This window comes from Plasmodium relictum, assembly GCF_900005765.1.
Source record: "Plasmodium relictum strain SGS1 genome assembly, chromosome: 14".
Lineage (NCBI taxonomy): Eukaryota > Apicomplexa > Aconoidasida > Haemosporida > Plasmodiidae > Plasmodium > Plasmodium relictum.
Window position 1 is genome coordinate 1853410 of NC_041692.1, and position 15481 is coordinate 1868890.

Here is a 15481-nt window from a genome sequence, read left to right on the forward strand (position 1 = left end):
GCTGTTAGTGTGTGCAAATATATTTTTTATTTTTCTCTTATAATTTTATCTTATTTTTATTATATTATTTTTAATTTTGTTTTCTATATTTTATTTTTCTTTAATTTTTGTTCTCTTTACTATCTTTGGCTTTTTCTTTATTGCTTTTTTGTTTTTTCTTTTTTTTTCATTTTTTCATTTTCATTTTTTCTTTTTTTTTTTAGTTCTATATTACTTTTTTTTTTAAAGGATATAAAATAAATCGAGACTTAAAAAAAAAATAAAATAAAAAGAATAACTTTTTTCTTGATATTTTTAATTAAAAAAGAAAAAAAAAATGATAAGGTAAAATGTTGAAATTACAAAGAAAGAATTTTTTTTTAAATTATTTCCACTTATATTTGTATAAGAATTTAATGAGCCCATTTAAGTATTTTGTACATACTGACAAAAATGCAATACTTCAAAAAAAATATGAAAATTTATTGAAATTTGATGATAAAGTTAATGCTGAAATAGAAACAGTTAAAAAAAAATATGAGATTGATGATACATTTTGTTCATATATAACAAAAAGAAAAAGATTTTTTAATTTAATTTCATATGAAATAAAAAAATACGAGGAAAACATTTTTTATAAAAAAAGTGATGGTAGTGAAAATGCCTTTTTATATTCAAATAAAATCAAACCATTAAAATATTGTGATAGGATAAGTGATATATTACTGGTTAATTGTATGTATTATAATAATAAAACAATTACAAAAAAAAATCTGTTTGATGTACTTTATAAAAAATACAGTTTAGTATATTTTTTTTCAGATACCAAACATATCAATGAAATGAATAAATATTTAGAATATTTTGAGAATAACAAAAAAAGTTATAATATAGAACATAAAATAAATCAGGAATGTTATCTAAAATTAAAAAAAAAACAAAAACCAATTCATTTATTTTATTGCTATGTATCACCTTATAAATTTTTATTGTCCAATTATTTTAGTAAAAAAATTTCTGAAAATTTAAAAAGTAACTATTTCAATAATAAAAATTTTTTTTTTATAAATAATAAATTAAATATCAGTGATGAAAATACGTTATTATTATTAGGAAATAATTCCTTACCATCATTATTATTATTTGATGAACATTGTTATGTTAGATATCATATAAAAGGGTTGTTCACTAATGAGGCTTCTTACTATCTTTTCAATGTTTTATTGAATATATGATATACATTTTAAAAAATAAAAAAAATATATTAAAAATAAATAAGTTTTAAAATAGACACAGTATTATAATAGGATAAATTCCAAAAAAAATATTAAATATTTACCATATTAAGAAATAAAATATTGGAATTACAAGAGATAAAATAAAAAAATTAAAATATTTTTTAAATACAGATTATTTTCTTAAAAAAAAAAAAGAAAAAATTAATAAAGCAAATTAAGTTTATATATATATAATACTATTTTATTATTTAAAATTTTAAAATTAATAATAAGAAAAATAAATATATTTATCAATTTACTATATTTTTATTTATATTTTTATAATAAAATTTTATTTTTTTGTCTTTATTTAAATATATATTTATTTCATCCAATACACAGATAATCTAACAGAAGAAATGATATATTTCCTTTGTTAAAGCATGGAAAATTTTTGGTTAATACTATGTATATAAAGAAAATTAAGCAAATGGGATTAATTGAATTAATGAAATAAATAAAATATATATTATTGATAATTAAAACAATATTTATCATATTTTGAATTATTATTTATTACAATTTTTAATTTAAAATAGAATTATTTTTATTTGTTTAAAGTTTTGTCTATTGCATTTTTTTTTATGTTATATATATATTTCATTTTTTAAAAATTTTAAGAATTTGTATTAAACATATTTTAAAAAAAATTAATTTGTCTTTAAATATTGATAACTTTTTAAAATTATAATTTTTAAGTATTTATTTTTTTAAATATTATTAATTAAAAAATAATTATTTTAAGTATGTGTATATATAGTATAAAGGTTATTTTCTTATTTTAAAATTTTGGAAAATTAAATTTGAAATAATGAATGCAAAATTTTTAGTTTTTTAATTTAGAATTAATCTTTTCTTAATAATTTTTATATTTTATTAGGATTTTTCCTTTTTTCTTTTTCTCTCCTTGATTGTTAACTTTTTTTTTTTCTATCTAGTTTTATTAATTTAATAAATTATCTAAAGAAAAAGATAAAAATAATTTGTATATCAATAAGATGTAATAAAATATAATAAAATAAACTATGTTTTAATAAAAGAAAATATTTATTTTCCTTTCATATTTTTATTGTATTATTTTATATATAATTTTTTTTTGTAAAAATATGCCAAAATGTTTTATATTAACAAAAGTTTAAGTAAAAGTATTAATTCTCTTGTTCTTCATTTTGAGTTTGTAAAATGTAAAAATTTAAATGATCATAAAAAGAAAGGAAAGTATTATTTAGTAATATCTTTTGATCAATTAATGTTTTATCAAAGGGATTTTTATGAAATACAATTTAAAATATTCTTTTTTGATATACTTCAAATATATCACTGCGATAAGTCAAATTATATTCATATAATTTTAAAAGAAAATGCGGTAAATACATTCTATTATATTATTTTTTTTATTTTATCATTTATTTATTTATTTATTTTTATTTTATTTTATTATTTATTTATTTTTTTTTTTTTTTTCTATCATTGTATTTTATGATAAATACTTGTTTATCATATTAACAAATTATTATTTATTATTTTTTATTTTTTTTAAATAGTTGACTCATAATATTGGTGTAAAAGGAATGAACAAACATATTTTAATAAAGCACTTGTGTATTGGATATAGCACTTATTATATGTATCAATTGAATAAAGTAAAAAAATTAGGGAAAATAGGAAATAATTATTCTGTATATATATATAAAGGAAAATAATTTTGTTGTCTTTTTTTGTTTCTTTTTTAAGAATATTTATGTTCCCATTACAAAAGAGACATATGAAGAAAGAAGCAACAGAACAAATGAAAATTCTGAAATAAAAAAAATTGATAAGTCTATACAGCCATTTATAGGGTTAGTTTTAAATATATATTTAATTAAAGTTGTAATTTTTATATTTTATGATTTGCATATACTTTTTTCCTTTTTTTAGATATAAAAAAGTTATATATGATGATTACTTTTTTTTTATTCATAAATCATTTCAAAGTTAGTATTGAAAAAAATAAAAAATGTAATATATTGTGAATTATTAAGTTAATTAAAACTACATGTGATACGCAATTATTCCCTTAAAATTTCTATACATTAATATATTTCTTTGGATCTTTTTTTTTTTTTTTCTTAAATAAGATGTTGTTTCTATTTCAAGTGAAAGTGGATTTTATGTTGATTCTAGAGGTAATAAAAAAAGAAAAAAAGAATTGATGAGAAGAAGAATTTCATACATTATGAAAAAGATATTTAAAGAGAAATTAACGAAAATTTTAAATATTAATACAAACAAGTTTATTGAATTTTCTTTTTTTTTTTTACAATAAAAGGTATTGAAATAAGTATAAAAATAGGAGATCAGAAAAGCATGATAAAATGTGAACAGGTTATAATATATATATATATATAATTTTTATAGAAATAAAAGTAAAGGTTTATATAATAAAATAAAATTTATTAATTTTTAGACAACAGACAATAATTTTTATCAGTTAGCAAGAAATCATCTTAATTTTTTAATTGTAAAGAAATGAAAAAAAAGGAAATTTATATAATATACCTAATTATTAATATATAAAATATTTATATATATTTATATATAATAGGAAGATGTAAAAATACCATTAATAATAAGAAAGAACTTTTATTACAAGAAAATGAATCTATCAGATGATATTGCTAAATGGATGGGATATGAGGTAAACAAAATTCAATTGAAACTTTTTTCATTTAATTTTAAAAAAAATAATAATTTTTAGGGATATCCTCATTTTTATATTATGTAATGCTTTTTATAATAAATTAAATTGAATAAAATGCTATTATGCCTATTTATTTATTTTTCTTTAGATATATTTAAAAAATGAAACTCATACAGTTATATGTATAATATTTAGAAGAACATGTAAGAAATATAAAAAAAAAAAAAATTAAAATAAAATATATGCATAAATATATTTTTTTCTTTTATAATAAAAATAATTTTAGTTATTCCTCCATTCCTTGATAGAAGACAAGATATAATATTTACTTTTAGAATATCCTATGAAAATCAGCAAGGTTACATATATATATTTTTTGATTTTTTTTATAATTTTATAGTATATATAAAAAATAGGCTTTAAAAAATGTGTATCAAAAATTATGAGATAGTTGTATTAATTAATATTCATTATAAATTATCTTTTTATCAATTTTTTTTGTTTTTTTATTAATTTTTTAGAATTTAATGTAACTGATAAAGATTTATATGATGAAGTATATATTGTAGCTAATTCAATTACTCCTAATGATATTCATAACACTTAGTAATTAATAGAAAGAAAAAATATATATTTAAATTATATATTTTTTAAAATATTATAAATTTTTTTAGAACATATGATATTATTAATTAAGGATAATATTTTTATTTTTATATAAACAAATGTAACTATTTCAAATATCTTTTCTCAGTTATGCTAATTTAGTTCAAGCACAAGTAGACGCGTTACTATATAATTCTGAAATTTACGAATATTTTGAAACGTTCATAAAAATAAGAGTAAAAAGAAAATAAACATATTATATATTTATATATATATACTATAATCCTTTTTTATATATTTTAAAATATTTTTTTCTGTGAAGCCATCTTATTTTGAATGCATAAAAATGTTTCTAAAGTCGATGTTGGTAATTTTAAAAGAAGGAGACGTCATGATTAATTCTGGTTAATTAATAAATAAAAAATATTCTTAAATATTTATATTTTATTTTACTTTTTTTTTTTTTTTTTCATTAGATATAATTGATTTTTTAGGAGATGATACTAAAGTAGAGAGAAATCTTGAGTATTTGCTTAATATTATATTAAATAAAATTCCCGGTTAGAACATTTAGTAGACATTTTTGATAACATACAAAATAAAGAATAAATATATGTATTATTTATTTATTTTTTTTTTTTTTTTTTTTTTTTTTTTTTTTTTTGTTCTGTTAAAAATAGGAGTAAATTTATTAGATACTCATAAAAGGGAAAAGATAAAAATTAATAGGATTTTACACCGATTATCTTACTATTTAATTTATTGCATAGACGCAGGATTATTATGTATAAAAAAAGATAAAATATAAATAATTTAATTTACATTTTTATTTTTTAAAACATTTCAATAATTTAATTTTTGATTTTTAGCTGAAAAGTATAATATAACAGATTTTATAAATGGAGCTTTAAACATAAATAAAGACAAGAAAAAAGTAAAAAATTAAAAATTAAAAACTTTTTTTTTAGTATAAAATTATTTTTTTATAACTTTTAAATATCTTTAATTTATAGGAAGTAGATAGTATAATCAATTTTTTTTTACATTTAAGAGAAAAAGATTATACAAAAGATTATGAAATAAACTGTTTGGAATTACTAAAGGAAAATGATAAATCAGAAATACAGTTATCTAAGAAGTTGGACAATAATAATTATTTAATTAATGATTTTTTCTTATTTTATTTACATCAGAGTGGATATATAAATAAGGTTTTTTATTATAAAAATGATGACAATTATAAGAAAATAATAGCATATATATTAAAATATGGGATTAACTTTAAAATAAAAAAAAAAATTTGTAAAAATTTATTAGTTTTTTCTAATGATTATAAAAATAGATATTTTCCAATGGTTAATTCCATAGTTTCCTTTTTAAGTTATAACTATGACCAGAAAAATTTTTGTATGTTTATATTAAGTACATTAATAAATATAACAAATAATAATAATGTCTTAAAAGATTATTTAATTAAATTAAATATAAGTAAAATAGCTAATTTTCTAATATTATCAAACGATTTTGATATAATACATAAAATTATATTATTATATATAAATTTAAGTAAAGAAGCTTATATGTGTGACGATATAATAAATAATGGATTAATTATTCATTTTTTAGATATACTTTTTAATTTATATTATATTGATTTAAAATTAAAAAAAGAAATATGTATCAATATATTATGTGTAATTGGTCAAATATTCAATTTCAAAAAACATTACACCTTTATATTAAATCATTATATTGGTTTAGTTGAAGTTTCTATATATATTTATGAAACAACAGATTTTATTAATTTTGATAAAATTAAATTAATTTATTTTTTTAGACAAGTAACTCAGCATAGTTATATAATAAAAGAACAAATATGTAAGCATTTATTACCGTTAATAATGAAAGAAATATATTTATTTGTTAAAAAAGATTTTATTTATTCTGCTTTAAATCTATTAAATGTTATATGTGATTATAAAACGAATTGTCTATATTTGCAAAAAATAAAAATTTTTAATTTATTTAATTTTATCAAATCACTTAAAATAATAGAATTATATAAAAAAGTTATACTTATTGAAAATAAAATTAAAAAAAATTTGAAAATAATCATTTAAAAAATGTTTATTCAACAAAAATTATTATGCAAATGGGAATTACTTAAAAAAGTATTTTTTAAAAAAATTATGATAAAATTTAAAAAAACATATTTAAAATATATGTATATGATATTACAATAAATAATTTATATATTTAAAATTTTTTTACTCAAAATTTATTCAAATTTTTTTACAGCAACGACAATAGATTCATTCTACAAAAAAAAAAAAAAAATGAAAAAGATAGAAATAAAATATATTAAAGGAATTTCATATATTGGTATACTAATTTATCAAAAAAACAAACAAAAATAAAAAAAACAAAACAAAATAAAAATATATTTATACATATGTTTTCTTTTTCTTTTTATTTTGCAGATATTCAAATGGATATGATTCTTTTCCTTTTAGCCAACGAAGAATTTTTAAGAAATGATTTATCTAATTTAAAAAAATAAAATAATACATAAATGAAAGAAGGATAAAAAATTTAACTCTAGAGTTTACTTTTATAAAGTTTATTTTGCTTTATTTTTTATTTTTCTATTTAGTTACGTCTTTAATATCACAAATGTATTTGAAAATATTCCACATTACAAAAAGGTAAATAGAGACAAAAGAGAATGGAATAAAAAATAAATAAAAAATTTCAGATTTAGAAAAATATTTTAATGCATCATTAATTTGTATTTCATTCTTTTCCTTTATGCTATTATTTATAATTTCCTTTTTTATATTGAATGTTTTTGATGTTTTTAATTTTTTGTAATTCATAAAAAAATTATTTATTTTAAAAAATTTTCTACGAAAAAATTTAATCATTTTTAATAAAATTCAAAAAAAAGAAAATATAAAAAAGAAAACCAAATATTATATAACACAAAATTAAATAAAATATTTAAAGTAAAAAATTAAAAAAATAAAATACTAATAAAATAAATAACATAATATAAAAAAAAAAAAAAATGAATTAAGAATAAAATTAATAAGATATATAAAAAGTTTAATTATGATTATTAATTAAAACATATATAGATTTTGAAAAATTTTTCTTCTCAATAAATGATCTACAAAAAAAAAAAAAAAAGAAAAAAATGTTTTTACACTACATAAAAATTAATAAATATTAGAAAAAAATAAACAAAAGAACGAAAATTTGAAGAATTCACATAATATTTTTATAAATTTATATTTATTTGTATATGGAGAGAATTTTAAAATAATTAAAAAATTTCAATAATAAAATTTATAGAAATAGAAATATGCTAGAATATTTATCATTAAATAAGTAATAACAAAAATCATTTTTTTTTTTCTATAAAATACCTTTGAGATCTATTTTTCTATTAGGTGTATTATCTTTTGTTTCTTCACAAATTAAATTTAAACTACTTCCCTATATAAAAAAAAAAAAAAATGACATGGGGATTTAACAGAAAATAACATAATAAAAAAGAAAAAAATAGATTTCTATTATTATTTTAATTAAGCTCTTATTATTTTATTAATTTTTTTTTTTAATTACATTTTTTAATTTATTATAAGCTGATTGAATTTTTTCAAACATTTTTTTCCAAGTGTTTATGCTATAAGTATTTACAATTTTTTTTGTTATTGGGCAATAAATATTTGCAGTCATATCCTTATTCTCAATAATTTGATTATTATATATATCTAGTGTAATTCCATTTTTGCAAATATCATTAGAATAAAACTAAAACAAAAAATAATGTAAAAAAATAGTTACATTTGACAACATACATAATCTTAATAGTATACACTATATAGTTATCTCATTTTATTTTTTACTTCAAAAAATCCATACAGTAATTTTGAAATGTCTTCTTTGTTTCGTTTTAAATTAGGAAACTTAGATTTTATATCTCTAAAATTACGAATAAGAAAATGAAATTTATGATAGAAATCAATATTTTATAAATTTATTTTATTTTATTTATTTATTTATTTTTTTTTATTACTCTATATTTGTATAAAATGGCATCTGTACTTCATCTTGCAAAAAGAAATCTTAAGATATTAAAAATAAATAATTATAAATTATATTTAGGAAAAAAAAAAAAAAGTGCAGTTTTTTTTTATTTACATTCACTATTAATTTCAAAAGAAGATGCATTTTCCCTTTCTATTGATCTATTAGAAAAATAGTAAAAAAAAAAAAAAAAATGTAAAGATATTCAATTTTTATCATAAAAATAGACAATTTTTTTCAGATATATATTAAAAATATTACTTATATGAAGGTAATAATGGAACATTTAAATTTTGAAAAAAATAATAAGTTAACAAAAATAAAGCGTAAGAGCTAAAAGTACCTTGAGATCTTTTAAAAAAATAAAGTAAAAAAATATATGTACTAATAAATATGTTTATTAAAATATTTTGACATAACATGAAGATACTTATAAATATTTTGATATGCCACCTGTTATTAATATTTTTTTGTTTTGCCCAGTATTTGATTATTCTATTTATTATTGTAATTCTTTCATCTATATTACATAGAGAAGAAACAAATTTTGTATTTACTATTGCTGCTGTATTGTTAATACTAATATCACATATATTATTTTGTTGTTCATATATTTTAGCTATTGGAACAGATGCTTTAATTATATTTATTGTTAATGATGGATAAATTAAATTGATTGCATTTTTTATAACTCTTAAATTATATAAATAAGAATTTTTATCTTCACAATTTTCTACTACTATACAACAGTCAATATCTGAATTTTTTATCCTTTAAAAAAATATATATATATGCATATATATATGTATGAATTTTATTAAAATATAAAATATCTTATTCTAATTAATTTCATTTTTCTTTGTCTAATAAATATTTTTTCATTTTTTTTTTTTTTTGCAATTTTAGAATTAATTACCATATATTATTTTCGCATGAACCAACAAAATAAATTTTTCCTTTCAAATTTGGCTTTATTGCACTCTTTAATAAATAATAAATTTCCTCTTTTTTTTTATCAATAAAAGAATTCTCTGTTAACTTTTTATGGATATCTAAAATTTCTTTTTTTAAATTTTTCTTATTTAAGAAATTATTTGTTAAATAAATATTGTTATTTGACTTATGATTATGTGGCACATAATTTCCAGAAGACATTTTTCTAACGAACATGGATAAATAATTGATTCTGTTTCTACTAATTAACCCATTTAAGTTCCTTTTTTTATAAATTTTAATGTTTCTTTTTTCAATAAAGCTTTTATTGATAAAGGAAGCTTCATTTTCACTTAATTTTATTCTACTATAATTTTCATTACTAATAATTTTTCTATTTGTGTAAACTTTATTTAAATTGTTCTGAAAATAAATTTTATTTTTTTTTCTTTTTAATAGTATGTGGCATAGCAATTGTATTTCCTGTTTTTGCAAAAATATATTTTCTATAGGAGGTATTTTTAAATATTCGTTAAAAAGATGAGCTTTATAAAGAGTAGCCATTTTTACTTAAAAACGTAAAAATTTTATTTTCAATCATTTTTACATGCTTTGAAAATGATTAAATATATATAAATATTCTTAGTGATTTTCAAAAATTTTATATATTATTTCATTTCCACATATATGTAAGAATAATATATACTTAAATATATATTAAAAGGAAATAATTTATAATTAAAGAAGAAAAATTCTTTATTATAAAAACTTATTTGTTTTTTTTAATTTTGTTGAATTGTGTTTATTATTTTCTATAAGTTATAATTTATCTAAATATGTAAAAGAAAAAATGAATACAAAAATTAAGAGATATTCCAAAAATACAAAAACGGCATAAAGATATAAAAATGAAGTAAAAAAAAAATGTGATTAGTATGATATAATTTATTAAGAATAACAAAATTGTGTCAATTATTTTTTTTGTTAATTAAATATTAGAAAAAATTCAATGATATACTATATTTTTAAAAATATTATAAAATATTCTTTCCATTTTTTTTGAATTAAAATTAATACATTTATTATTTTTTTTTTTTAGTTTATATTAATTTAAAAGAAGTATCATAAAAAAAAAAAAAAAATAAATAATAAATAAATAAAAATAAATGAAATTTTAAATAAATATTTTTTAAAAACATACACAGTAAAAAATTTTGTATAAAGAAGTTAATAATATATATATATTCATATGGAATTTTATATATTTTTAATTAAAACTAAAAAATATAAATATATAATTCTAGTTAAGAAATTATATTTTAAAATTGAATATTTATATATTATATTATTATATTTTAATTTTATATATAAATTATAAAAGTTTATTTCTTTTAATTTTTTTTTCTTAAAAAATGCTGTATAATTCATAATAAAATAAAATCAATTAATTATAATGAAATGGAAAAACTGTTTAAAGCTGATGAAAATGATAAGAATCGATAACAAAATATATATATATAGGGATTTAATTGAAATGAATTAAATATATTCTTTAATAATAAAAAGAATATGTATTTGAAACAAAATATACATATAAGCAATTTAAAACATAAGAAATTTTAAAATGAAAAGTTTACAAAGTATATATATATTACAACAAAGTAGTTTAGTATAATTAGAAGGAATATAAATAAAAAAAAGAAGGATGATTCATCTAAAATTTATATGTAAATATATATACTTATTTATTATTTTTTTGTTTTAAGATTTCATCTAGATCATTTTTGCTAACTTGCTCATATCTGGCGAATTCCATCGTATACGTACCTTGTCCTTGTGTAATAGCTCTAATTTCATTTATATAATTAAACATATGCTTTAATGGAATATCTGCATAAATATAAATTATATTCATATTATTAACAATATTAATTACTAGCCCTTTTCTTTTTGTTATACTTGTTAAAATATTGCTTTGATGCTCATAATTTGATATAATTTCAACAAGCATAATTGGTTCTAAAAGTACAGGGCAGAAATTATGATAATTTTCTTTAATTAAATTTATAGTTGCTTTTTTAAATGCTAAATCATTACTATCTACTTCATGAATTTTTCCACCAATTAGTCTCATTTTCATATTAATAATTTCTGAATTGTATAAATATCCTTTTTCTATTTGTTCTTTAAAAGCTTTTTCAATAGAAAGAATGAAGTTCTTTGGTAAGTCATTACCTATTACTTCATTTACAAATATACAATGAGTAGTATCATTATAATTATCAGAAATTGTTTCGAAAATCGCATGAACATGTGCATATAATCCAGCACCTCCTTTTTGTTTTTTATAAGTATATGAACATTCATACGGTTTTGTAATTGTTTCTTTAAAGTTAATTTTTGGATTTTTTAAATTAACATTAATATTGTATTCTCTTTTTAACCTTTCTTTATAAATTTCGAGTTGTAATTCTCCTATACCTTCAAAAATTGTTTCTTTTGTTTGTTCATCTGTCTTTACATAAAAAGTAGGGTCTTCTTTTGTAAATTTGTTTAAGGCTTTTGTTAATTTGGTCATATCTCCCTTTTTTAAAATTTCCACAGCAACTGATATAACAGGTTTAGGAACACATATATTTAATAAATGAAAATTCGCATTTATTCCATTGGTGTATGTTGTTCCTGTAGATCCATTAATTCCATTTATAGCTACTATATCTCCTGCATATGCTTCATTAATTTCTTTTGCCATATTAGAATGCATTTTCATAATTTTTTTTACCACTTCTTTTTTATTTGTTATCATATTTGTTATCATATCTTTCTTTTTAATTTTCCCTTGATATATTCGAAAATAACTCATTTGACCATGCATAGAATCTTCTTGTATTTTAAATAAAAAACCTACCATAGGCAAAGTGTTATCGCATTTTAGTTCCACCTTTTTCTTATTTTTATTTTTCATAAGATTTTCACCTGAATTTTCAACATTAAAAATTTCTTCATCCTTTTCACTCTGATTACTTTTATTTTCATTAGAATTTTCTTTATAAATAAAACCGTAATTATTGATATCCTTTGGTGAAGGTAAAAAATTACAAACGTAATTTAACAAAATTTGCACACCAACATTATTTTTTGCACTACCTAAACAAATAGGGGCTAATTTATTTTTAATTGTGCATTTACGAATAGCGTCATATACATCACAATTTTTAATGTCATTTATATCATTGTTTAAATAAATTTCTGCAAATTCGTCATCTATATCTGCTAACTTCTCAAAAATTCTATTTCTTAACAATTCTTTCGTTTGAAAGGAAAAGGAGGGATCATACTTCAAAATTTCCTCTTCCTTTATCTCTTCCACGAATATACCATTTTTTCCTTTAAATAAATAACCTTTTTTTTCAATTAAATCATACACTCCCTTAAGTTTTTGCTCAATTCCTATGGGAATTTGTAATAAAATAGTATTTAAGTTCAATTTCTTTTCAATAGTACTTAATGTTCTTTCTACATTTGCTCCATCTCTATCTAATTTATTTATAAAAAGAATTCTTGGGATGAAATATCTATCCATTTGTCTATTCACTGTTAATGTTTGACTTTGTACGCCGGAAACTCCACAAATAACTAAAATAGCTGCATCCAGTACTCTTAAAGATCTTTCTACTTCAATAGTAAAATCAACATGCCCAGGAGTGTCAATTATATTAATAGTATATATTTTATTATTCACATCCCAATTACAGTTGGTTGCCGCTGATTGTATTGTAATTCCCTTTTCTCTTTCTAGATCCATGGAATCCATTGTTGCACCTATTCCATCACTTCCTCTGACTTCGTGGATGCTTTTTATTTTTCCAGTATAATATAATATTCTTTCTGTTAATGTAGTTTTTCCTGCATCTATGTGTGCACTAATTCCAATATTTCGCAAATTTTCTACAGAGCTTGAAAAATTATATGAATTGTTCAGGAATAAAAATGTTTTATTATGCAACCTTTTTTTAAATAGCCAAAGTTTTTTTTTTACGAGAACCCTACTATATCCTATCATTGTCATAAAATATATTATAAAATAAAAAAAAAAAAAAGTAAATCAAATCATATTTTTAATTATTAAGGAAAAAATAAAATAAAATAAATAATAAAAAAAATAATAAAAAAAAAAAAAAAATATAAAAATAAAAAAAGTAAAAAAAATAGTAAAAAAATAGTAAAAAAAAAGAAAACAAAATAAAATAAAAACTAAAAAATATATATCTACATATATATATATTTAAAATAGATAAATTGTAAATAAAAAAAAAAAAAAATAAAATAATAAATGTATGCATAAATGTTAATAAAACTTTGTTTTTTTAATTATAATTAATTGATAATATACTTTTTCTCTTTTTATAATTATGAATATATTAATTTACAATAAAACATAAGATAAATTTAATTGAACAATTTAGAACTATGGATTATGAACTGTATTTAATTTCAAATATTATGGGTAATTTTTTTTTTAAATTTATCTTTATATAAAAAAAACTTTTTTGCAATTAAAAAAAAAATAAAAATAAAAAGAATATCTTAAACTTTTTAATGCTTTTTTCATGTTTTTTTCATACTTTTCTCAGGAATATTTATTGTTATTTTAATATTTTTTTTTCATTATTTATTCTCCGATATGGAAGATTTTAAATAAAAGTATTCATAGTAATTATTTATATTTATTTGAGCAACGAAATCTTTATTATACTTTAGTTTTTTGGCGTTATTTTATTTATTATTATTTTTATATATGTAGACTATAATACATTACTGTATATGTTATTTTTGTTCCTTATAGTGTAAATCACTTTACGTTTTTCTATTTCTTAAAGAATAATAGTTTTAAATTGAGTAAAATAAACAAAAAAAAAGGAAAATGGAATTTTTTTGAAACAATTTTTTTAGTATTCTAATTAGACGAATTGATAATTTTTTAATTCATTTTTTTTATTCATAATAATAAAATGAAAGATAACGAATTTGTTGGAGGAAAATTAAAAATTAAAGGATTAAGAATAAAAAAAAAAAATAAGAAAAAGAAGAGAGAGATAAAGAGTGATGGAAATGATTCTAAATCCATGGGAAATAATGAAAATAAATATAACAATGAGTATTTTACTAAAGAAAATAAAAACGTAAAAACAGAAAATAAACAAGAAAACGAATCCTTGAATAAAATAGATGATGAAGATAAAAAATTAAAGGAAATATTAGAATCTAATTTAACAGAAGCAGAAAAGGCATATAAGCTAGTATTAAAAAAAAGAGAAAAGCAAAGAATAGAAAAAATCCTACAAGAAAGTTATCGTGAACGCTTGCAAAAGTTCAACGACAACTTGGCTTCATTAAGTGAACATTTTGATATACCTAAGGTTGGCCCAGGGTAAAACTAAATAAAGGTAGAGTATTATTTAAAAAGTTAAATTATAATTACTAGAAAGAGTAATAATAAAAGATTTTTATTTTTCTATTAAAAAGAAATAAACTAAACTGGAATTATTCAAATTAAAGAGAGAAAAAAAAAGAAAGAAATAAAATATATTATGTTATATCTTTAAAATTATTATAACAAATATATGACTTTTTTTTTTTAAAAAAATTCAAAAATTATAAATAATAAAGTTTTTGAAATTAAAAGTTGATTTTTTTAGAAAATAAAATGTGTTTACTTCAAAATAAATTTAAAATTATAAGATATTCAGGAAATTAAAATAAAATAATATATGTATATATAAGAATACTGTACAATGTAGTGAAATAATATAATATAATATAATATAAAAGAATAACAAAATTTTTTTTTTGACAAAAATTAAAAAAAAAAGTATAGTATAGTAATAGATAAAATAATGATATATAAAAT

At 17.2% G+C, this 15481-nt stretch overlaps 6 protein-coding genes across 6 annotated transcripts; 3 read left to right on the forward strand and 3 right to left on the reverse strand.

Annotated features, from left to right (window-relative positions):
• Positions 1 to 329: 329 nt before the first annotated feature.
• On the forward strand, positions 330 to 1214 carry PRELSG_1448700 (conserved Plasmodium protein, unknown function; the record flags this gene model as incomplete). The annotated part of the gene is made up of 1 exon (XM_028679573.1): positions 330 to 1214. The coding sequence occupies one exon, from the start codon at positions 330 to 332 to the stop codon at positions 1212 to 1214; it is 885 nt and encodes a 294-aa protein (XP_028535273.1).
• Positions 1215 to 2370: 1156 nt separating this feature from the next.
• Positions 2371 to 6665, forward strand: PRELSG_1448800 (conserved Plasmodium protein, unknown function; the record flags this gene model as incomplete). The annotated part of the gene is made up of 17 exons (XM_028679574.1): positions 2371 to 2622; positions 2801 to 2899; positions 2991 to 3097; positions 3177 to 3232; positions 3377 to 3424; positions 3568 to 3623; positions 3706 to 3759; positions 3844 to 3936; positions 4088 to 4142; positions 4226 to 4297; positions 4461 to 4545; positions 4694 to 4781; positions 4868 to 4949; positions 5022 to 5105; positions 5226 to 5330; positions 5415 to 5479; positions 5559 to 6665. 17 exons carry the CDS (start codon positions 2371 to 2373, stop codon positions 6663 to 6665), a joined length of 2508 nt encoding a protein of 835 aa, XP_028535274.1.
• Positions 6666 to 6823: 158 nt separating this feature from the next.
• On the reverse strand, positions 6824 to 7469 carry PRELSG_1448900 (conserved Plasmodium protein, unknown function; the record flags this gene model as incomplete). The annotated part of the gene is made up of 3 exons (XM_028679575.1): positions 6824 to 6862; positions 6996 to 7088; positions 7203 to 7469. The coding sequence occupies 3 exons, from the start codon at positions 7467 to 7469 to the stop codon at positions 6824 to 6826; spliced, it is 399 nt and encodes a 132-aa protein (XP_028535275.1).
• Positions 7470 to 7667: 198 nt separating this feature from the next.
• Positions 7668 to 10134, reverse strand: PRELSG_1449000 (nucleotidyltransferase, putative; the record flags this gene model as incomplete). Its single annotated transcript, XM_028679576.1, has 9 exons — positions 7668 to 7714; positions 7974 to 8043; positions 8173 to 8361; positions 8457 to 8532; positions 8627 to 8675; positions 8752 to 8798; positions 8899 to 8988; positions 9091 to 9408; positions 9554 to 10134. 9 exons carry the CDS (start codon positions 10132 to 10134, stop codon positions 7668 to 7670), a joined length of 1467 nt encoding a protein of 488 aa, XP_028535276.1.
• A 1177-nt stretch (positions 10135 to 11311) lies between these two features.
• EF-G (elongation factor G, putative) lies at positions 11312 to 13633 on the reverse strand (the record flags this gene model as incomplete). The annotated part of the gene is made up of 1 exon (XM_028679577.1): positions 11312 to 13633. The coding sequence occupies one exon, from the start codon at positions 13631 to 13633 to the stop codon at positions 11312 to 11314; it is 2322 nt and encodes a 773-aa protein (XP_028535277.1).
• A 949-nt stretch (positions 13634 to 14582) lies between these two features.
• On the forward strand, positions 14583 to 15005 carry PRELSG_1449200 (conserved Plasmodium protein, unknown function; the record flags this gene model as incomplete). The annotated part of the gene is made up of 1 exon (XM_028679579.1): positions 14583 to 15005. The coding sequence occupies one exon, from the start codon at positions 14583 to 14585 to the stop codon at positions 15003 to 15005; it is 423 nt and encodes a 140-aa protein (XP_028535278.1).
• Positions 15006 to 15481: the final 476 nt, after the last annotated feature.